Consider the following 22,434-nt stretch of genomic DNA (forward strand, 5'->3'; position numbering starts at 1 on the left):
GGTATCACAGAAGCCTCCAGCGGTACGCTCAACCATTGGTGCTCCGCTTCCTCTTGGGCAGCATCTCTGGAAGGTAAGCTGTGGAGGTTTGTCTGATTGCTTCGGATCTCTTATGACTGAGACAGTCAGACCATTGAGAAAGGAGTTGATCAGGAGTTGACCTGTAAGAGGCAATGCACTCTGGAAAAGGACTGCTAAACTTACCAGACTAGAGAAACACAGAGCCTGATGGTCAGATATTGTGAAAGGCCGGAGAGCTCTTACCATCGATCCTAGCTTTGGGTATGTTTCTGCTTGCAAAAGGTCTTTTAGGCAGTTCATTTTGGGAGAAGAGAAATAAACCCAGTGCTTAAGTAGGGGTGTGTACATATGTCTTCTGTTCTCTCTGTGTCATTCCTCTTACTCTCTTATCTTTATTAGGAAGGGTTGTTTTCTAATAATGTGCAATTTGTTATACATATTATATTATACAACTCTGCCATATGCGTGTTCATGTTCTTTTTACATATGAAAAGCAAAGCTTATATCATCTATTTATCTAGGTACTCCCATGACCCTCTATTACTGTTGCCTTAGTGATCCTCCCAACTATTTAAAAGAAGATAATAATGCCTGTCTTGCAAGAAATTTAGGCTGATTACTTCACTGGGTGTTATGCAAGAGGGTAAGTGTGTGCTAACTTGCACTAAGAGCTTATCTGAGAATGGCTTACAAAACTGCGATTCATATCCAACTCAAGCATAACGTAACGTTCCCAAACTGGAAAAAAAAATATCCACAAAGAGCGATATTCTAAGGTAAAACATTCATCCAGTGCTGAAGGGTAAACTCTGTCCAGCCCCAAATCACTATCTCCATGCTGTCACAGCTGCAGGCTCTGTCACTCTGGCATTTACAATTTCTCTCCCTTTCTAAACACTGTTCAAATAATTATGCAAGATATGCTAATTACCCCCTAATAAAAGGTATGATTACAGTTTCACTTTGCCAGTTCTGATTTCTACAGAAAGGCTTGAAAAGATGTAGTCATAGAAACAAATGGATATTCAGCACCCTCAGTTTTACTAGAACCAAGTCTTCCTCCTTCTCTTCTCAAACTGAAAGAAAAAAAATCTCACCCCTGCCTAGTTTGTATTCTGTGGGAGTGCAAGGCTGGAGAGCCACGGAGCAGCACAGTTGGGAACTATCCTGTTGAGGTTACTTAGGTGAATATCTGCTCTGTTTGGTGGGAGGTTTTAACAGCATGATCTTGTCTTCAGAGTGTCATCTTTTCTAGCAATTTAAAGTAGGTTCCTTGACAGAAGCCGTGTCCTCCCCTCCTGCAGGACACTGACCCAATTGTTAATGTTACAGAATAACAACTGGACCCAAGTGAAAACACACACCTTAATAGCTCCTGGATATGGGCATTAGGTGGAATCAGAATTCAGCTCAGATTGAACTGTCTCAACCAACTCCTCTCTATGTTAAGCCAAACCTATGATTATCAATCAGCATAGCCTACAGTCACAAAAAAAGAAGAAAAGACTGAAACCTGAATCTAGATCTGATTTTACTCGTTTAAGTCCATTTATTTTTATTGAAAAATAGAAAAACAGTCAGTGAAGTAATGTTATCCAAATGGTGGAAAGTTGCAGTACTTTATTTTTTACACTAGATTTTCTTTTGCAGGATTCTACACTTTGTGTCATGCAGTTTCACTCCTGATGCTTAAGATCAGCTAGAAACTCCAATGGTGGATATAAGTGCAAACTGTTGAACAAGAGAAGTCTTCAGTGGCTTCTGGACACGGCTCTGATTTTTGAACCTTTAGGAAATGCATTTACCACGGAGAAGGCGGCTACAACGGAACCGAATTTTTTTCTTGCTTGCCATAGTGCTGGTCCTCTCTCTCTATCAGCTCCAGTTCAGCCCCTCTGCCCTTCCAGCACCACACACAGCACCCCAACCCACGGACCCTGTGAAAGCGACCTCCGGGGACCTCCCCAGCAACAAGACTGCTGTAACAGGCAATGTCACATCAGCAACCAAAATAAGGCACTGTGTCTATGTGGATCCTGAGCCAACTGTGCCCATCACTACATCAGTGGGTACGACACCCCAGCGAGAAAATGTCAGTGAAAGCTACCCGGATGAAAAGCCACCATATGAGTCCAAAGGAGAATATCCCGAGGACCTATTCAGTGTGGAAGAACGCAGGCAAGGGTGGGTTGTACTTCACATCTTTGGCATGATATATGTATTTGTGGCCTTGGCCATAGTGTGTGATGAGTATTTTGTCCCTGCTTTGGGAGTGATCACAGAGAAGTTGCAGATCTCTGAAGATGTGGCTGGAGCCACCTTCATGGCAGCAGGTGGATCAGCACCAGAACTCTTCACCTCCCTCATAGGTGTCTTCATCTCACACAGCAATGTGGGCATCGGTACCATTGTGGGCTCAGCAGTGTTTAATATCCTTTTTGTCATTGGCACCTGTGCCCTCTTCTCAAGGGAGATACTCCACCTGACATGGTGGCCCTTATTTAGAGACATCTCATTCTACATTGTAGACTTACTGATGCTCATCCTGTTTTTCCTAGACAGTGTTATTGATTGGTGGGAAAGCCTCCTTTTACTGACTGCCTATGCCACATATGTGTTCACTATGAAACAGAACGTGTACCTAGAACAATGGGTGAAGCAGGAGCTGAACAAGAAGCTAAATGCTGTGCAGGCAGCATCAGCAGAGCATATACGGAAGGTTGGTGTCCTTATTGTTCAGAGGGCAAGTTGGAAATAATTCATTCTAGCGTAAACCACAAAGAAAAACTTCATCTCCTTCACAAAGTGCATATTCAAACAAAACCTCAGAATACAGGTACTGGTCAATAATTATGGTTATGAAATGAGGGGAATGTGTTCTGGATAGTAGAGATTCTAAGAAATTAGAGAACACCACTAAAAGGGAGTTCTACCCTTACAGTTACAAAAGATCAGTTGCGGTCACTTATCTACTTTCAAAGACACGTGTGGGATTTTGCTTATTCGGTTGTTGTAAAGGAGTTTCAAAAAACCACATACAGGAACACATTGTTAATCTGGGAACATGATTGGTCAATTCTGTGCTAAATAGAGGAAAAAAGGCTTCTGGTAAGAGGTGCTGTCCAAGTGTCTCACAGATGAGAGATGTTGGAAGAAATTATCTTTTCCCATTCTGAAGTTGGATGTGTTGCTGGGACAGTGGTGGTGCCACTTGTTACCCAACCTGCAGCACAGAAGGGGATCTGGCAGCCTTTAGCATCCATTGCCACCTCTCCCAGTCAGCGTTTGGCAATAAGATCAAAATGCCCAAATCCCATTTCTGTGCACTGACCACAGCTGTGTGCGCTCAGAGACACAATTCCATATGCCACTGGTGCGCAGGCAGGGTGTAACTACACACTCCAGATTTGAGACCAGAGCTCTTCACTCATTGTCTTTTGAAGGAAGAGTTGACTGCTTGCACAAAGACAGTATTTGAAGGCATTCCCAGAGCCAATTACCCTTTCAGACTAGCAGATCTGGCCAGGACATGCTCTCCAGAACACTTGGGACTTTGTCTTCTTGAGTGTGCCTGCCCGCTTCTTCCTCTGTCCCTCCCCAACTCTCCTACTGCCTCTTTGCCCTGTTGGCCTGTGCTACTGCCAGCTGTCGAGCAAACACCACTAGATTTCAAGTTGTCCTCTGGCATTGGCATGCTTTACTAGTCAGATGTGTGTCACTGGCATTTAAGCATGCTTTACCCCTTCTGGTCTTGGCACTCGTTTCACACAATACAAGGTAAAAAAGGAGGAGGGGTGAGGATAGTTGACTTGGTGCAGAATCGAGAAAGTGCTTTTCTTTCCTCCTCCTGGTCTGTCTTTCAGCCAGGGCTTGAGTCTGGGAGTCCTGAAAACGCATGTATTACATTCCAGTGGGATGCATATGCAAGATACTGCAGCTATGCACATACATCATTGTGGACATCACCAATCATCACAAATTGAATCCAACCCTTCAGGCTGAAGGAAAAAACCTCTGCACTTTAAGTTTACAGAGGACTCTCACTAGCGTATCATGCTACTGCATGACAGGGAGCTGCTGGACCTAACCCTTGGGAAAAATAAATTACCTCTATGGAAAATAATGCTGATCACTGGAAAAAAATAGCGCTTTGCACCTTCATTCTGCCTCTGCTGGAAAATGAGTAAGGATACAGATGTTTGGGGATGAAGTCTGAGTCTGCCTATATCTACAGGAATCAGATGGTAGAGGCAATTTGAGTCCATCTCCAGGTACCTGCGTCCTAACTGAGGAGCTGTAGGTAGAATCCTGTTTCTCTTGGAAGCCACATGGTTTTAAGGAGAGCACATGGCTTCAGCTCTTTCAGTAGTGTCCATGCACAGCCATTTGTATTAGCTGTCCCACTTTCTCACAGACAGCAGCCTGAAGAGCTATCATTATATCCTGAAAAGGCAGGTGGAAGCAGTAGTGGTGTTCAATCGTTTTTGTTCTTGCTTGCATGCAGAAAAGCAGTGGGGCAGTTGCGGATGATGGAACAAAGAAGCCAGCAGATGGGAGGAAGCTGCAGGTAGGTCTAAGCAACTTTACAGGAATCTGAAGTCATTGTATTTTGAACCCCTCCCTATGTCAGGTCATGAATAAAGGTGTCAAATTCTATGTCAAGAAACCTGGACCAAATCCTACTTCGTGCAAAGAACCAGCCACGCTTGGCACAATATCCACAGCTTACTTAAGAGGACTGGCTGAGTTGTGTCCTCAAAGGAATTTTTATAAAAATTAAGAGACAGCTCAGGCTTCCCAAGTGGATTTGACTAGCAGAGTGCTATTCATTCTATGCTTTAAACAGGCATAGAGAAATTCAGAGCACGGCTCTTCTTACCTGGTTTCATGGCCAATTTTCCTCCCTGGGTTCCCAGAGCAGAGGGCTGGCAGGGTCTGTCCTTCCCCATTAGCGAGCACTGAAGAGCTCGTTCCTCTGCTCCTGGTTAAACTGCTGACCCGTTGTCTTCCCTGTGGCTGGCCAGCTGTGGCACGGAGGGGCCTATCTGATGTAGTGGCTGCATGTATACATACAGGTGTTGGCTTCCTCATGCGGATGCTACTTTTTCCTCTACTCGCTTAACCTACACTTACTAATTAATGTTCAGTCAAAAGCTCATTAGAACTCTGGTGTTGATTGTACGAACAGAGCACCAGAGCTTTCAAGTTTAAGTCAGGACACCTGACATGACTGCAGCATTACCTTGTAGCAGTATATAAATCTACACAGATATTAATAAGTTTATGATTAAAAGCTCTGCATGCCTTGATTATTGTAATTTATAATAACATTGTATTGATGCTGAGTCTGTGCGAGCCCATTGCATTTGTCTAAGGACAGGCTGACTTGCTATCTCATGAGCATGTCTCTTGCTGTGAACAGTCGGTACTGACAGCCATCCTGTGAACTTGAATGCAGAGACTGTTTAAAATCCGTGCTGAGGCAGCTCCTTGGGTTGGGGAGATCAGCTTCCATATAAACGCATCCTCAGGGCAAAGGTGAACCAACGGTGGAGATATTTTGAGGAGGAAACTGCTATTGACTGCTGCATTGTACCTTTCCATAGCCGGCGTCAGCCTTACAGCGAGGCAGCAGTTCAGCCTCCCTACACAACTCTCAAATGCGCAGCACCATCTTCCAACTCATGATCCACACCCTGGACCCCCTGGCAGAAGGTGAGTGAATGCTCCACATCTAAGGGACTTGGGTTTGCAGCCTGGATCACAGAGCAGTTTAGCTGGGAATACTGCTTTTGTATGTCAGGGTGTTGGGGATCGGCAACTCATCTTTGAAAAGCAGCTCTGCATATCACAGGTAATGTTAGGTGGGGGGAGCTCTGCAACAGTCGGTTGCACTCCTTCTGATCACGTGGCTAGCAAGGACAAACACTTCACATTTCGGCCCTGCCATATTTACTTTTCCTGTGCCAAACTGTTTGCTGCAGTGGTGGCAGCTGCTGCCTGAGGGGGGAATGCAGGCATGGGGAGCAGCTGCTGGTGCTGGGGTCCCTGCAAGCAGTCGCAGTCACTGCAGTCCCCCACTAGGGTGGTGAGACACTGGAACAGGTTTCCCAGAGAAGTTGTGGATGTCCCATCCCTGGAAGTGCTCAAGGCCAGGTTGGATGGGGCTTTGAGTAACCTGGTCTGGTGGAAGGTGTCCCTGCCCACGGCAGGGGGGGTTGGAACTAGGTGATCTTTAAGGTCCCTTCCAACCCAAACCATTGTATGATTTCATTATTCTATGATCTTCTGCTGTCCTTCTGACAGCAGGGGCAGCAAACATGAGTTACAGGCTTCCTCCATCTCATAGCATGTCACATCTTCCTTCCTCTTCTTTAGCTCAGGTGTCACCCCAGCCTTGGAACAGCAGCATTCAATGCTGACTACATTTTCAAGAAAGAATTGCTCAACCTATCAGTCTCATTTACAATGGGAAAATGAACACAGGGAGAGCTCATTAATTATACACCTCCCCAGCTGTGCCCACAGCCCTTCACAAGGCACAAACCTAAAGAAGAGGTAAAAGAAGTTAAAAGCCTCGAAGAATTATGATTTTGATAGTGGTTAAAATCCCAGCTGAGACCTGAAACACCCAGCAGGCTCCAATTATGATGGTTAAGCCAATCTGTATGTGACTTAGACCAACACTGAGCACCTCTAAAAGCCCACTTGCAACGCTGCAGTATCATCACTGCCATGGTAAACTGTACCCACAGCACTCTGCGGGCAGTGGGCCAACTCCCCAGGGCCAAGGGCTGATCAGCTCAGGACTAAGACATCTTTTAAAATGTCCAGGGTGCAGAGAAGCCAACTCTCCAGACAGACCCAGGGTCTTTGTACACAAACTTTTAATGTGCTGTTTTGTATCAACTTAATACAAACACAGTGTGGAGGTTCATTTTCCAAGAAATGGTGAAGCATGTTAAAAAAAGATGGTTTTTAGGTTTTCTTTCCTAGCTCAGTGCATGCACTGCCCCTCCACTGCCCTACTTGTTCTAAAGAGATTATCTCTTGTCCATTCAAAGAGAGATTGAAGCTAAGCAGATCAACACTTCTCGTGTCGATCACAGAGGTTACCAAAAGGACTCTCCAGATCAAAATCCCAGCTGCACAAACTGTTTGAGGGAACAAAGGAGGCTTGATAAGGACAGCAAGACAGAGAAGTGTCCGCTTTGATAGATTTTAGTGAAGGCACCCAACATATTACTAAGAGTAGCCTAACAAGAGGCAAACTCATCAGGGTTTGCTCTACTGCCCTTGCCTTCCACCCTCACCCCCCAAAAGGTAGTATTGATAGCGCAAGGCTAAAACCAAAAACTCACGAGAGGACATGCCATTGCCTTTAGCATCAGAAAGTGCCAGATCTGAGGGACGGCTGACACTCAGGGACCCTCAAGTGCCTTCTCATCCTTCTTGCACCTCTAGACATCTTTGTGCAGCATCTGCCCACCCTAAGCCAACACACACTTCTGATCCAGGCTGGTGTCCTCAGCTTGGTGAAACCCTGGCACCTCAGGAGAAGTTGTGGGGGCCTGAGGATACCAACCCAGGCCAAGGAGAGCTCTCCAGTGCTGCCCCAGCCAGCTCAGCCCAGAATACACTGCTGGGGGGCTTCAGCACAGTTGTAAGCCACTGGCCTTGCTAAAGAGGCTGTTATTACCACGACTTGTGAATATTGAATAAACGGGAGGGGGGAAGGGGAGCACTTGGGTCTTCTCTGAAAGACACCTTGCCCTCTCATTTCAGCCAGGCAGACTTTGAATTACTGTCTCAGCATGCGGCAGCCACTAGATGGGAGTGTGACCATATGTACTTAAGCAAGGCTAATACTCACACCCACCCTTTGCTATAATAAAGCCACTCAGTTAAGGGCAAAACTTCCGCACCAGGTACCTGCCTGTTCAACTCAACACTGCCTGAACAGATACAACTCCCTGGAAAAGGTGACAATAAAGTAGGTTACTGATATTACAACAGCACAGCACTCAAAATCAAGAAGCCAGTGCCTCAGGTGCTGTGTATCTAGTAGGAGACACTCCTTATGCCGATAAATTCATACCTAAAGAAAGAGGCATCTGGAGAAAAGGAATTATTTATTAATAGACTGAGAAACCTAAGTGCCATGAGGATCTTGGCCAAAAAGATGAAATGACTTCCCCAGGATGACTCTGAAAAAGGATTTGAACCGGAGAGGCATATCAGGACTGCAAGCTCAGGCTTTATTGTTAATAGTACTGCAGCCCTTTGATGCCCTCAGGACAGCAGGGTGCCTATTTCCCACTGATCACCAACAAAGTCCTTCTCTTTACAGTATGTGCAGCACTGTCTGTACCGGACACATTTCTGTAATTAAGTTGCAACATAAAAGATGATCCCAAAGCAATTTATCTTTCCTCAAGGGTCCTTGTTCCTTCTTGCCAATGCCTGTAGCATCAGCACTTAGAGGCTGTGGTAATGAACACTCTACAAAAGAAAAAGTTGCCAACTTTTGTTCAGCAGTTCCTAGCTTAACCTACTGAAATTAGGATCTCTGTAGGGTTTCCTTCTTTATGCTGCAGTTGCATTTTATTTGGGCAGCACAGAAGTGATTTCAGGGCAGTAAGAGTCCAAAATGTGAAAAACCTGCCAGCACTGGGCCTCCAAAACCAACTTCTAGGTGCAGAGGTCTTAGAAATAAAATAGAATTCTGAAATACAAACTTTTTTCGTTGTTCCTAGTGAAATACTCTTTGTGTGAAACAGAATTTCTTATTTGAATGGTGGATTAAGTTCAGAATGTTTGGGGTTTTTTCTATTTTTATTAGCAATGTATCATTATTTAAGTCTTTTTCTCTGTCTACAGGAGATTAGGCATTTTACTTAAGAAGTTCTAACATTTACATTGCATCTTGAATTATATTTTTGATAGAACCTTTTATTTTCAAAGTGTCTTTTTTTTCTAAATGGGGACTTTCTAGCACCTTTGTTTTTTTCCCCACTTTCTCTGGAAGTGTGGAGCTTGAGATCTTTTCAAAATCTTTCCTCTAGACACTGGAGGGAACTGTTAGGAAATTAAAGGGAACAAGGATTTGGGGAAGACTGAGGAACTCTCTCATTTCTGGACCTCCAGTCTTACCATCAGATTATTATTTAAACTCTTGTTATACAGGGAAGAAGGCAGAAGTCTGCTTTTGCTTTTGAATGAAGAAAAAGGCTCCAGCAGCGAGGTTATCGGAGCTGTTTACCCTCAGCACACCCCAGTTAACAAGCTAATGATTTTGGAAATTAGACCAGAATAAAGGAGCAGGCAGTGTTGCAGGCTAGAATTGAGCTAGAAGACTAAAGGCAGCTACAGTTTCCCCTTGCTTTATTAGCATTCAACCACTTGTTTTAAGAGAATCATGATACAAGGAAGCAAAAGGAATCATGAGGGTTTTTTTTACTTCTACTTTTAGACAGCAGAATCTCCAAATCCTCCAGGTTCATGCCAAATTTTAAAGAAAAAAATCCTGCCTGCTGTTCATGTTGTAAATTAGTCCCGTTACACTAAATACGAGGGGCACAGAATTAATTAAACGTAAGAGCCAAGCTCAAGGCAGAAGCTCAGCTGCCGCCTTAAGTCCAGCCTGGATGCTGTCAATCCATAGGACAGAAGTCTTCTCGAAGGGCATCTCAGGGGCCCTGGACACAGGCGTGTCCCATGTGACGGACTCCCAGACCATGGGCCGGAGAGTTACCGGCAGCGAATGCCCCAGGGGACTGCGGTCCTCAGTGAGGACTGAGCCCGCAGGGCTGCGGAGCACCAGCAGTGCCCTGCCCAGCACGCAGCCCTGCTCAGCTAATCCCCAGCACTTGCAGGGACTGAGCTGACAGATATCCTTCCTCCCCGTGCTGACCTGCAGATCTGGCCAGCTTATAGCCAACTCTTCCTCCAATCTCAGCCCACCCTGCATGAAATGTGTGTCAGAGGAATTAATGCCTTTTTAAATGAGACTGATCTCATGAGAACTGGATAGTGGTCTGGACCTAATCTGTTTATCCTGAGAGAGATGCTCTCAGGCTCCGCTGGGGTCGGTGCTCACAGCCCGCAGCCTAGGTGAGGGCAGGAAGCCAGGAGCTTGAATTTATATAATCTCTTTCAGGCTGAGCCTGACCGCCCTGACCCTGCTGACAGAAGCTTTTGCAACAGCTTCTGGGAAAAGCTGAACGTAAAGAGGTGTTGCCCAGTGGTTAGAGGAGACTTGGAGCAAAAGGTCACCTCTTTGTTGCCCTGCACCGATGGATAAGCTTGTGCTTAGCATCAGTAGAGGGAGAATGAAGCAAAGCATTTCACATCCCCACTGGCAGGCTTCAGTATTGACAAGGAGCATGGAAAAGTCAGGCTCTTCAGACTAGACCAGAGTCTACTGATTTTCACGAGGTTCAGCTCAGAACAGTAGCTCTACCTGCATGGCTCAGGACCTGTGACCTGCTGTTTCTGTTAACTCAGTACCGTGGGTGGGAATAAAGTGGCAGGGCGCTGCCCTTGAGGCAAATGACAACAGCACGTTCTGGTTGCGCAGCCAACAGTACAGTAGATTAAATCAATGTGCTAAAACTTTCAGAGGAAATTAATTTACAGCCCCGCACACAAGCCAGGCATAGCATGGCCAGTTTCTTGTGGCTACTGTCCATGTGCAAACCCTGTGACCCTCAGCTTTGTCATTGGGTGGGCAGCTCAACAATAGAGCAAAATCAGGCTTTTCTTTGAGTCGATGACTCGCTCGCTTTCAGTGAGAGAAGGACTTAAGATATTTGAGCACAACACCTAACTATGGAGACACACAGTTTCACAGTTCCCTGTAAAACAACAAGAAAGCAGCTCAGCTGAGCAGAGCATGGTTTACAGTGAAAGAAGTCCTTAGCAATCCCAGAAATACAGTACTGGGTACTGGACTGGTGAAGATGACCTCTTGGGTAGCCTGGACCACTTTAAACCTGGATACCAGGAATTTAGATCAACTCCAGCAGAGGAGACACTCACGTATACTTGGAGAAATCAATAATTTTTCAGATAACTGGAACGTAAAAGGTTTTTATGTTTCTTTACCATCAGGTTGCCAGGCTGCAAGTAGCACAACAAAGCCTCTTCAACAGCCACATGGCAGAAGGAAGGTGTCATTTTTAGCTGGGATGTAACCTAGCCTGAAAAAAATCAGCAGTCGTTTGGAAACAAAATGATCTTGCATTGAAACGACTCCTCTGCTCTTTCTGCATTTGCTACCTATGAAGTACAGATATTCCCTGTATTACTGAAGGATTTATCTTCCCGCTTCTCTTTTAAGTATGGAAGTATTGGTTACATGTCAAATTGCTGGCATAGAATCATAGAATGGTTTAGGTTGGAAGGGACCTTGAAGATCATCGAGTTCCAACCCCCCTGCCATAGGCATAATTGCCATAGTACTAAGCATTTAAATATAACAGCTATGATCAACTAGCGGCAGCCAAAAAGTAGGGCCACAGCCGAAAAGACAACTCATGGGTCAGTGTTGACTGCAATCCATGCGAGAGGAACAAGGCGAGAGAGAGTGTGTGTGTTGGGGGGAGGCAGGTAAAGGGGAGTTTTGCAAAGCTGGCAGCTGCTGACAAATGTATCCTTCTCATCCGCAGCAAAATTTAAAGACAGGGTTGACATCCTGAGCAACATAGCCAAGGCCAAAGTAGAGACTTCGGCTGGACAAGGATCAAAACCAGAAGGTGAGTGCGAGAAGAGGCAGTGCTGTTTGCCGTGGTTTGCGCTGCAACCCCTCACCTTCCCAGCACTCCACACCCAAGGGCTGCCAAAGGAACGCTATGGTCTAACACAAATTTTCTGTTATTACTGGTCACAGATGGCTGCTATAATAACGCAGCAGAAATCAATCGATGTACTCTAACAGCGGGCCATAAAAGCCATCCCCACAGGAGTCAAGGAGTGGTTAGTGAGATAGCATCCAAACAGAGAGTGCCGCAAGGATGTAGTGCAAATTGCCACCAGAAGGGTGGAAGAGGGGAAATCAGGTCATTACAGACAGTAGTTGGGTGCTGCTGTGCTGATTATCTTTGGCAGACCCTGCAAATGAGGTATTAATTAAAACAAAGCACCTTCATTTTAGCTTGCAAACTTGGGACATTTGCAGAAGAGCACGAAAGATTCCTCTACAGAGAAAAGCTGTGCTGACTTTGTCTATAATAATTATAAGGGTCTATGCATCCTCCCTTTTAATAGTTTTTGGGTTTTCTATATCGTTACTGATACACAGGCTTTCTGAGCTGATTCAGAGGCAGCAGCTGGCCTGTGCTACAACATGGCTCTGTGCTGTCAGTGGGGCTGGAGATTCTGAAAAACAGGCAAACTTTTTGTTGTGGAAGGTCCCACCTCCACAAGCACCCTGCTGCAGTACAGCCGTCACCCGGTACCTCACAACATGGAGCCTCACCTATGTGAATGAGTCCAAACTTGCAGAAAATACTGTATAAGAAACAAGTAAATTCTCAGTGCGAGTTATCAACACCACATTGACTTTGCTGAATTTTCACCCCATGACATGTTCCACAAACTTTGTTGGTGCATAGAGCGAGCTGTGCACATTCCGAATGCGTTATGCTCTGTCTCCCACTTTGGGCTGAAAGTATCCCGTGTGAACTCTCTTACGGCTTGGTTTCAGAAATCCCAAATAGCACGCACTGAAAACATACATTTCTGAAAATCGCCCCTCTAGACTTGCTCCCTAGTGCAGTTGTGAGCTGCTGTACTGGATCAGCTTACCCGGTTCAGGATAAGATGCCCTCTAATGCCCTGTCCCGGCACAATTCATGGGATAACACCATACTACTGATTTGATAGGCTTGACTATGTGGAGCAGATCCTTAACCGAAGTTGCAGCAGTCTGAAAAGGGTCCTTGCGGTGCCCGAGCAGGGAGCCAGGCACTCCCTCTCACCTCGCTGTGTGTTATCCATATTCCTATGCTATTCTGCACAGAGGTTTCTATGTTCCTCTCGGCCATGCAGGTTAACACAGGAACAGCACAGAGGACACTGCAGTTGTTTCCTTGTATGTGTCAGCACTTTTCTATTTGCATTTGAATACCAACCAAATGATTAGGGATTAAAGTCTGGCAGCACATAACAGTCGTTTCTCAGAAGCCTCGAAGAATATCAGTTCCCTGGAGAATGCCATGCTCTACCAGAAAAAAAGGGAAAGCAAAGCTTTACATCCTTTCTGGTTTTTAAGGATGGCTTTAACAAGGTCTTCCGAATCCAAACTGAAACGAAGAAACACTCATCAGTTGTAGATCAGGTAATTAGCATTCCCCTGTTGTTATGCATGCACCTCTTACAGCAGTTTCAGATAGAAGGTCAAAGGAGCATCAAGGTGTCATTCTGTGCCAGGTGGGCCGGATTCTGCCCAGCTTTTACTAATCACAATCCACAGAAGACAGAGGGGACAAACAGAAAACCGAAGCAATCGGACTGGGTTCAATGTGAAATGCCACACGCTCCTGTAGGAAGATGAAACCTCCCTGCTGATCAAGAGGAAGGCGACCGCCTGATGCTAAGACGACTGAAACCGCTATTCCTTCTTATCCCTTTTAGCAGAAGAGGAAAAGAAGGCACCAAGCAGCGTTCAAGTAACTCCTGCCAGTGACTCCGAACCCAGCAAAGACAAACAGAAGGCAGATGCACCGCAAGATGGGCAGGTATTTAAATAAGCATGATCGGCAATGAGCACTCAGTCCAGTCCAAACTTCCCATGTACTTTCCTCCTTCCCTCTCTAGAGCTTTTGGGATGGGACCCAATCCATTTCCCATAACTGGGAACTCTACATAGACTCTGTGTGTAGTGGTGAGATCTATTCAGGTGTTAGCTGAAACATTTTGGCTTACAAACACAAATCAGTTCCAAAGTATGACACCAACTGCTACTTTACAGTATTTTCTCCTCAAATGACTCTTCTGAGATCAGAGAGGGACTCTGGGGGAAGACAGGAGTATCTGCCTGTCCTGCGTTCACCAGTATACGTTCCCATTTTGTTCCCCGAATCCCCCCTTTCAGTTGATGCAATTTAACCGTTCTGATGAGGAAAGGTTGTTCAATGACAGATGGTAAATGCTTCATTTGGGTCAAAACAACTAAAAGTTGGTTCTACTTAACTGATAGAAATTAGTTAACATAATACACAGGCACTGAGGTGGGATATGCCTGGATTCTGTCCCGCAATAGATGTGGGCTGTGGCTGCCCTCAGCCATGGTACAAATGTGACCTCTGCCAAGGCGATGCCGTGGTGAATAAATGCTGTGCAGCTCCTTGTTAATTTGAAAATATATTGGCTTTTATTTTTCCTGATCTACAGCCCTCGTCAGACAGCAATACCTCAGAAGACAGCAGCTCTGAGAGTGAGGAAGACAGTGATGATGACAGCACAGATGATGATGAAAACGACGAGCCATTGTCTCTTGAATGGCCAGAAACTAGGAAAAAACAAGCAATTTACCTTTTCCTCTTTCCCATTGTCTTTCCTCTCTGGAGCACTATGCCTGACGTCAGAAACCCAGTAAGAATCTGTCTTCCTTCTGCTACTGGGTTCATTAACTGAACTATAGATTTCCTCTCGGCAAGAGTCCACAGTTCTATTTTTCCGTGTCCAGAGTCTTTGCATGCTTGAAGTGCCATTAATGCTGCAGTGAGTGGGACAGGAGCCCCAGCTACAGCATAACATGGTTCCAGAGACTTAATTTAATAAATCACGGAAGACTAGCAACCATTGGTCATCTAATCAAGCTGACAAAAAATAAATACAATTAGAGACAGCAGGGTCTGTGTTAAAGCAATTGATTGCAGTGAAGTGTTTCAGGGGAATAATTTTCATTGGGGATTGTTAACTTTCCTGAAACTTCTCCATGTTTTTCTTTTCAAACTTGATTTTAACAGGACTCCAAGAAATTCTTTGTTATCACGTTTTTTGGCTCCATCATCTGGATTGCTGTATTCTCTTACCTCATGGTGTGGTGGGCGCACCAGGTGAGGGGTTTATTTTCTCTCTGCAAATAAGACCATTTCAGAAGAAGTAGATGAAGAGAGAGGGAAGTGTCACTGTGGCAATTTATCTGATGAATTACAGCTGCAGTCATCCATCAAAAGAGTAGAAACTTTGTTTTGTTAGAACCCAAAAGGGAATTTTCAATTTCATTCTTTTCGATTTGACAAAGAGTCATTCTTTTTTAAGAGCTCCCAAGGGAATTTGTGCATCAGTGAAAGGAAAAGTGCCGCCAAGATTTATCTTAATACTGCCTTTTCATTGATGAATGCTTCTGTGCAGAACATAATTATCCCTTACCTAATTAAAATTCTAGGAAAATAGAGGTTCTGATTCTGAAAGCTGCTAAGTGATCTCAACTCCCATTGCCTTGATCTTCACCTGGTGTTCTGGGAAATAACACTTGCATCTTGTAGAATCAGACACAGAAATTTGTATTTAGTGATATATTACCCATTCACAGTAGAGTTGATCAAGCCATAAATCCAAAGACTGTCATTTCCCAAAGCTCTTGGATAATACAGAGCTGATGTTAAATTTGGAGAGGGAAAGGTAGAAGACATCCAAAGAGGTGAACTTGGGACAGAAGAGTTGCACTGTAAGTGACTTGACCTTGCTTAGGCTTGGCAACACTGTGATCAGATGCCCTACACTATAGAGCAAATCTGAGATCAACATACACTATAAAATTGAGCTTTTTATCCTACAAAGCAGAAAAAATACTCTCATGTTAAAGGGGATTAAAATATTTTAATTCAAATATGGCATGAAACCTAAAAGACTGCACAGAGCAATTAAATTCCATGTTCCAAAACCAACAGCCTTCCCTGACTTTCTTTGTATTTATTAGGTTGGTGAAACAATTGGGATATCAGAGGAAATCATGGGGTTAACCATACTGGCAGCAGGAACATCAATCCCTGACCTTATCACCAGTGTTATTGTTGCACGGAAAGGCTTAGGGGACATGGCTGTCTCCAGTTCCGTAGGCAGCAATATCTTCGACATCACTGTTGGGTGAGTATTAGTTCAATGCTAAAAGGTACATTTCTTCTGCAATACAAAGCTAGCTGGTTTTATTTTAAACAGGGTCTTAATTAATTTTACTTAATTTCATTTTAGCTGTAAAGGGCAGCTGGTCAAGCAGTTACTTTTTTGTTTGTTTGTTAAACCTAAGGTCGTCAGGAAACACAGATTTTTATAACTTAGTGCAGCAGAGTGAAGATTAAGTTGCATAGTTTGGGTCATTGTTCTGCAGCTTAAAATAATGGTACGTAGCTCCAACCAGAAGCACTACCATCTTCATGTAATTCTGAATCAACAGAAAATTACTGACTTTAAGACAAAAATACAGCAAATCTTTGGCTAACCTCAAAGATTTACAGCCAGAATACGCGCCCCACCAGAGGCAGGCAGACCCCAGGCAGTCAAGTCTCTGTATCTGTGGCCTGCAGCTCTCATCAATAAAGCATCGGGACTGGCTTCTTTATTAGAGCATGCCCAGACACTTAATTCATGGGTATTATTTTAAATCCATTTTTAGATTCTTGGATTGCATTATGATAGCGCAACTATCATCCAGATGCAATTTTTGCCATGAACAACATCCATTTTAGATTCATTCTGAGTTATACTGAATACAATCATGCATTTTTTTTTTTCTGTAACAGTTTGGGAAAATTGCTTAGTTGTGATGCAGAAAATGAACTGCCTTGTAACATTTATTTCAATTACTTTTCCTTTACTTGCAGTTTGCCAGTTCCTTGGTTCCTTTATTCTGTCTTCAACAGCCTCAGCCCAGTTGCAGTCAGTAGCAATGGTTTGTTTTGTGCAATTGTTCTCCTTTTTCTCATGCTCCTCTTCGTGATTATCTCCATTGCTGTATGTAAATGGAAAATGAACAAACTACTGGGGCTCACGATGTTTGCTCTTTACTTTGTGTTTTTGATCATCAGTGTGATGTTAGAGGACAAGATAATATCCTGCCCGGTATCTGTATGACATTTGGACACTTGCAAGATGTATGTAAGCGTACATCAAAATCAAGAGGTGTTTAAGGTAGCAATTGTTCTACTGAAAAAAAAAAAAAAGCAACCAGAATTATAACAAACATACTGAGAATAAAATATCTAAAAATAATAAATCTCAAGTGGTATGTCAGCCTCTACTATTTTTCTTTAGGATCCGAAAAGACCAGATAATGAAGTGACCAATACCAAATAACACACATGCTTAGGCATTCATGGGAAGGTTGATATGATATAGATGCATGAAGTTTTCAGTATGGCTGATCCCCTCAAGTTAATGGAGCTGATTTTCAGCACAGAATGTTTACTCATTGTAGAAAATATTTTCAGGAACACACTCTAAATTACTTTGCAAACTGCTCAAACTCACTGAAATCAATGAGCTTTACTTCAGGGGGAAGAGAATCAGACCTCTGCGGCTTGCCTTTACAGAACTACTCTGCTTAAAATTGCTGTGCAGACACATATTCTGCATCTCAGAAGTGAACTTCCTCAGACTGCATATAAGCCATGGGCACAGCGGTTCCCGAGGTCTGTGCTGCAGCTTGTTTCCCTATGACTTCCCTACGCAGAGGGAGTTGTCATCCTTTCAGCAAATGCCAGCGTGAAGCAGCCACAGCTGCTACTCTACCCATACCTCCCGGAAGGCGTACGCAGAGCCCGTGATGCACTTCGGAGGCACTGCTTTTTGCTGGTCCCCTTAAGACGTGGGCAATGTAGTGCTAAGGTTTTCAAGGAAAAAGCAAAGCAGTGAGAATTATTTCTGCATGCAGAAGAGAGGATTTGAGAGTTGCAGAGCAATCCTGAAAGCTATCCATATGGCTGCTTTTAAATCTGTGTCTGAGCTTGCAATACCATTCTTAAGACTAACAGTAAATGCCACCATACAAATGTGATGTCATATGGATTTACATCTTACTGTACAGGACTAAACAGATCTGGGGTTAGAATACCACATTCGCACTAATAAAAAACTAAAACCAGGAATCAGAAATACTACAAGACGACCTTGAACTGCTTGAGTTTTGTTTTCATCCTGACACTAATCTCCGAAGGTTACAGATTACTGTAGCCAGCACTAATTCTTCTTGTTAGCACTGTCTTCTACATAACCACTATGAAAAAAATGCCACTGACATCAACTACCAACAAACCTGAAAGGTTTATTGTTAACAATGCTTCATGTGAGCAAACAATGTAGTTGAGTCGCAGACATTTCTGTCATTCTAATCCATCTAATAAAAAGTTAATGAAAATAACCAGAAAGACTTTAAGCTTTTTATTGACTCACTGTAAAACTTCTTTTTTGGATGAGACAGAAGAAAAACTTAACATTGTGAACACTGACTTGCATATTTTAAAGGAACTACAAACCAAAGCAAACATCCGACATACTGGTTTTTGGTAAATAAAATTTAAACATTACATATTTACAAATCTACAACCATTCATTTAAAAAGTGCTGCTTGCAGACTAACAAAGTACCATTTTTAAGTCCCAGTGAGATAATATCCAGAAATAACCCTCTCTATTATTACTATTATTTGCATCTCCCATTTGTTATACAAAGGTTTTACATGCAGGAATTTTCTCTTTCTTGGGGTACAAGTCATTTAATTCGCCAGTGAAAGTCTAATTCCTCAGGCTGTAACTGCACCAACAGCAAACCTTCTCAAAATGGGAAACAGTCAGCAGTGTCAGAGAAACAGCACAATTTCTATTCACATTTCAGTATTCCATCTCCAATAATTATTCCAGTGGAACCATAAGTAAAGCAAAATATATATTGCACTGCAAATGTAAAACCTTTGTTTAAGGTTTTTGACATAAGCATTATTTAGTACACAAAAGGAGAAAATTCAGTTCATACAAAATTTTAAATTGAAAATATGTCTCAAATATTTTATTTATCCATCTTTGCGGTATTGGAAAATATACTCAAATCGCTTTTCTAATAAAGGACAGTGAGATCTGAAAACTGTTTCAACACTGAATTGTATGATGCTTAAAAATTATCCACCTACATTTTGAACATGATGACTTGAATGAGGGAAATTTCCCGCTTAAAGTGTATCACTATTCCAACTATGTTTTATTATATTATTTCTACAGTGGACTGACTTGCAACAGACTTTCTAAAACAATTCATTAAGTATAATGACTTCACTGGATGAGCTAGTACATGATATAGCAATTTAAAAGCACACCCAAATAAACACCAGCAATGATTCAGGAGTGCCACTCTGAGGATGCAAGAACACAGCAGGACTGTTTGTCTGAAGGATGCGTACGCAATCCTTTTCGTGGTACAGTATATACTCTTCTGATAATACTGGCAGGACCGTTGATATTTGAATGAAGTGGCAAACATGTTGGGTTTATAAGTCTGAAGACAGTTGGAAATACTTACAACTAAGCTGGGACTAGAACGGAGGAAGTGGGCCACGTATGACAAGTGCTGCATTGACTCCCGTGCGAGCACATGCAGTTGCAGCGTTATGTCCTGGTAAGTGAGAGGTGGTTAGAGACCGGGCTCAGTCGCTTCTGCCGGACTCAAATGGGAAGCGAGAAGCTTGCTTCATAGCTCAGTACCTCTAACGCACCACAGCAGCTCTGGAAAAAGCACTCGCCCTCCTTCATGGCTTGAAGGTCCTGTGAAACAGTGGCTGCCTCAAGTGACATGGGAAACAGAACTGCAAAGCGCTGGGAACACTACCTTATACACGGCACAAACACGGATGAGTTTATATACACAGCAACTACTGTATGCAACTTTTACTTGGTAAATACAGTGTACCTACTGTACAGAGCCCAGCAGACATGCTCACTAACTTACAATGAGTATGTTAAAAAAATAACCTGGCGTTTTTCACAATAGTTCAGAAGAACGAAGCGGGTATGTATGCACCCTACACTGGTACACTGCTTACCAGGTACACGGGTGACAAAAGTAGCTACATTTCATGCGTGAGGAATACTTTACAAGTGTGGCAGTACAAAAGAGAGTATCGCAAATTATTAAAATAAATTAAACATGAAGACTGTTGGTAAGTGTAGCATGGCTGGCTCCACCTCAGGGTGGGGGGATACTTTCAAAAAGGTCAGCTACATAATTAGCAGCAAATTAGAGAAGAGGTATTACCCTATGAAAGCTGCATCAATTATCATCAGCATATACCTGCAGTTCTACAAATTTTAAATCCTTTCCCCTTTGGGCAGCATCTTCTTCCTGCTTTCCAGAAGTCTGGGAGGAGGTTACACAGAGCTTCATTAGCAGCATTACTTCTCATTTAAGCCTCTAAGAGGCTCACTATTTCATTTAATAAAGTAAATGTGAGCTTTAAAGTTTATCTCCTTTCTGCCTAACTAAATATTGCTGTATTATTACACTTGCAAACTAAAGAGATTTTAAAAAAATACTTGCTGGTAGAGAGTCCGAAATATAAAAATCTAGTGTAACAGCTGAATATTTAGAAGTATTATAACAGCAACAACTAAAAGAAATTAAAATTGGAAACCCCCTTAAGATTACTTAAAATGAAGCTATTTGTTATGGTATGGTTTAATTTGTTTAGGGTGTTTTATACAATTCTGTGTCTGTTTTCCCACCTCCATACAAGACTTCTGATATTTTCTCTGGAGCCTGCCTTCTGCTGAGGAGTTGCTATGTGACTGAGAGCACAGAATATTTTTTTTTTAAATCTCTAGAACAAGAAAACATGAGTCAAAAGCCATGACTCCACCACAAGAACCAACAGTTTTTCTTCATAGAAAAAAAAGTTGTTTTGCCTGTGAAATAGAGACCAAACATTCCAAGTACATTTAACTATGCACAATATGCCCCAATAAATTACATTTCCTATCTATTCCCTGTAGCAAGTTTGCTGTAGCTACTTTAGTAAAAAGCTTTGGATTAGCATTATGTACGTGTCATATTTAGTGTGTTTCAAACACATCCACCACGACTGTGAACACTGCATGTTTATGAAGAACTTCTTGCAGGCTGTCCTTTGCTTTGTATCACATCTGTAAAGAGGCCACATTAAGAAATGCCAACAGCTGAGCTGGACTGATTCCCTAACATAATCTGTAGGGCTCTTCAATGTTTTCTCTTTACTAAAGAGTGGGGAGTGAAGAGAAGGGGAGAGGAAGAGAAGGAGATTTCTACAGAAGTGTTTTACAGAGACATCAGTGTGTTCATTAGTGGAGTTGTACAGAAGTTTACCATTCCTTCCTTCCAATTGCTGCAGTAACATGTTTTCCATGTGTGCATGAGAGAAATCCTGTATCTAGAGTACTGTCTAGGTGAAGGTTAACATTTTCTATTCTGGTTTAAAAACAAATCACTCTTCAAAAAGTAACTGGACAAGTTACTATAAATAGCAGTGTACTGCAAAAAAATAAGCACTGTATTGCTTATGCAGCAAGTCCATTTAAAATTCACTCCAGTAATTTAAAAAAATTAAAAAAATATCAACTTACTATAAACAATTTAAAATATGTATAATACAACTTTGTATGCTCTTCATAACATCATGAATATTCTATGTAAACAATAGATTTTGAAGAATTTACTTCGCTCACATTAGTTTCAGTGCATTGTTTCTGTCCACCTGTTGTTTGCTTTTTTTTGTTGGTTTGTTTTTAAGAAGGGAACTGTAATATGTTGTCCCAAGTTAAAGAACTGATTTTGTTTAGAATCTTCCTTTCTGCACGCTGATTTGCAGAAAGGACAAAGGACAGGGAAAAAAATATTTGGCCCATTTTTCACTCTGTCCATTTCCACAACTGTAGATAGGCCTAATTTTTCCAAGGCCTTCTGCCACAGTACATTCGTACATACATTTCTGAACACTGAAGACTGAGATGTTCCTTGTGACTGAAGTGGTTATTTTACACAGGTATTCATCATAGATATCACCTCTTTACCTAGGCATATTTAAAGATATGGTTCTCCAAAAATCTTTCTGCATTCCATCACTCCAGTACTTGGCGGTCTATCACAATTATGAGTGTTCTTCACTTGATTAGCTGTGAGACGATCATAGGCCATTTTGTACTCTCTGTCAAAAGCATCTGCAGAAATAGAAAAACAACTTCTATACACCGTGCCCAAAACCACAACCCAAATGCAATGACAGCCAGTATGCTTAGCAGCAGAAAATAACTGTAAAGTCCTTTTTATTCAGCACTTACCATAGAATGGCACAGAGCTAATCTACAGTTTTGGGGTTTTTTTTTGGAAGCTGAAGAACTAGTTTGCATGCCTTCATAATCTATGCTTATTTGAATAATTTATAAAACTTAC

The 22,434-nt window shown here is 42.7% G+C and overlaps 2 protein-coding genes across 2 annotated transcripts in view; one reads left to right on the top strand and one right to left on the bottom strand.

The window, feature by feature from the left end:
* Positions 1–1,741: 1,741 nt before the first annotated feature.
* Positions 1,742–17,100, top strand: SLC24A1 (solute carrier family 24 member 1; the record flags this gene model as incomplete). Its single annotated transcript, XM_082488654.1, has 9 exons — positions 1,742–2,740; positions 4,526–4,588; positions 5,628–5,736; positions 11,691–11,777; positions 13,657–13,760; positions 14,416–14,616; positions 14,994–15,083; positions 15,950–16,116; positions 16,851–17,100. The coding sequence occupies exons 1-9, from the start codon at positions 1,817–1,819 to the stop codon at positions 17,098–17,100; spliced, it is 1,995 nt and encodes a 664-aa protein (XP_082344780.1). The 5' UTR covers positions 1,742–1,816.
* Positions 17,101–18,392: 1,292 nt separating this feature from the next.
* DENND4A (DENN domain containing 4A) overlaps positions 18,393–22,434 on the bottom strand; it is a 50,025-nt gene continuing 45,983 nt past the window's right edge. Inside the window, exon 31 of the mRNA XM_082488655.1 lies at positions 18,393–22,202. Coding sequence (XP_082344781.1) covers positions 22,066–22,202 — 137 coding nt within the window. The 3' untranslated portion in view covers positions 18,393–22,065. The remainder of the gene's footprint in view (positions 22,203–22,434) is intronic.

This window comes from Vanellus vanellus, assembly GCF_965231255.1.
Source record: "Vanellus vanellus genome assembly, chromosome: 11".
NCBI classification, from domain to species: domain Eukaryota; kingdom Metazoa; phylum Chordata; class Aves; order Charadriiformes; family Charadriidae; genus Vanellus; species Vanellus vanellus.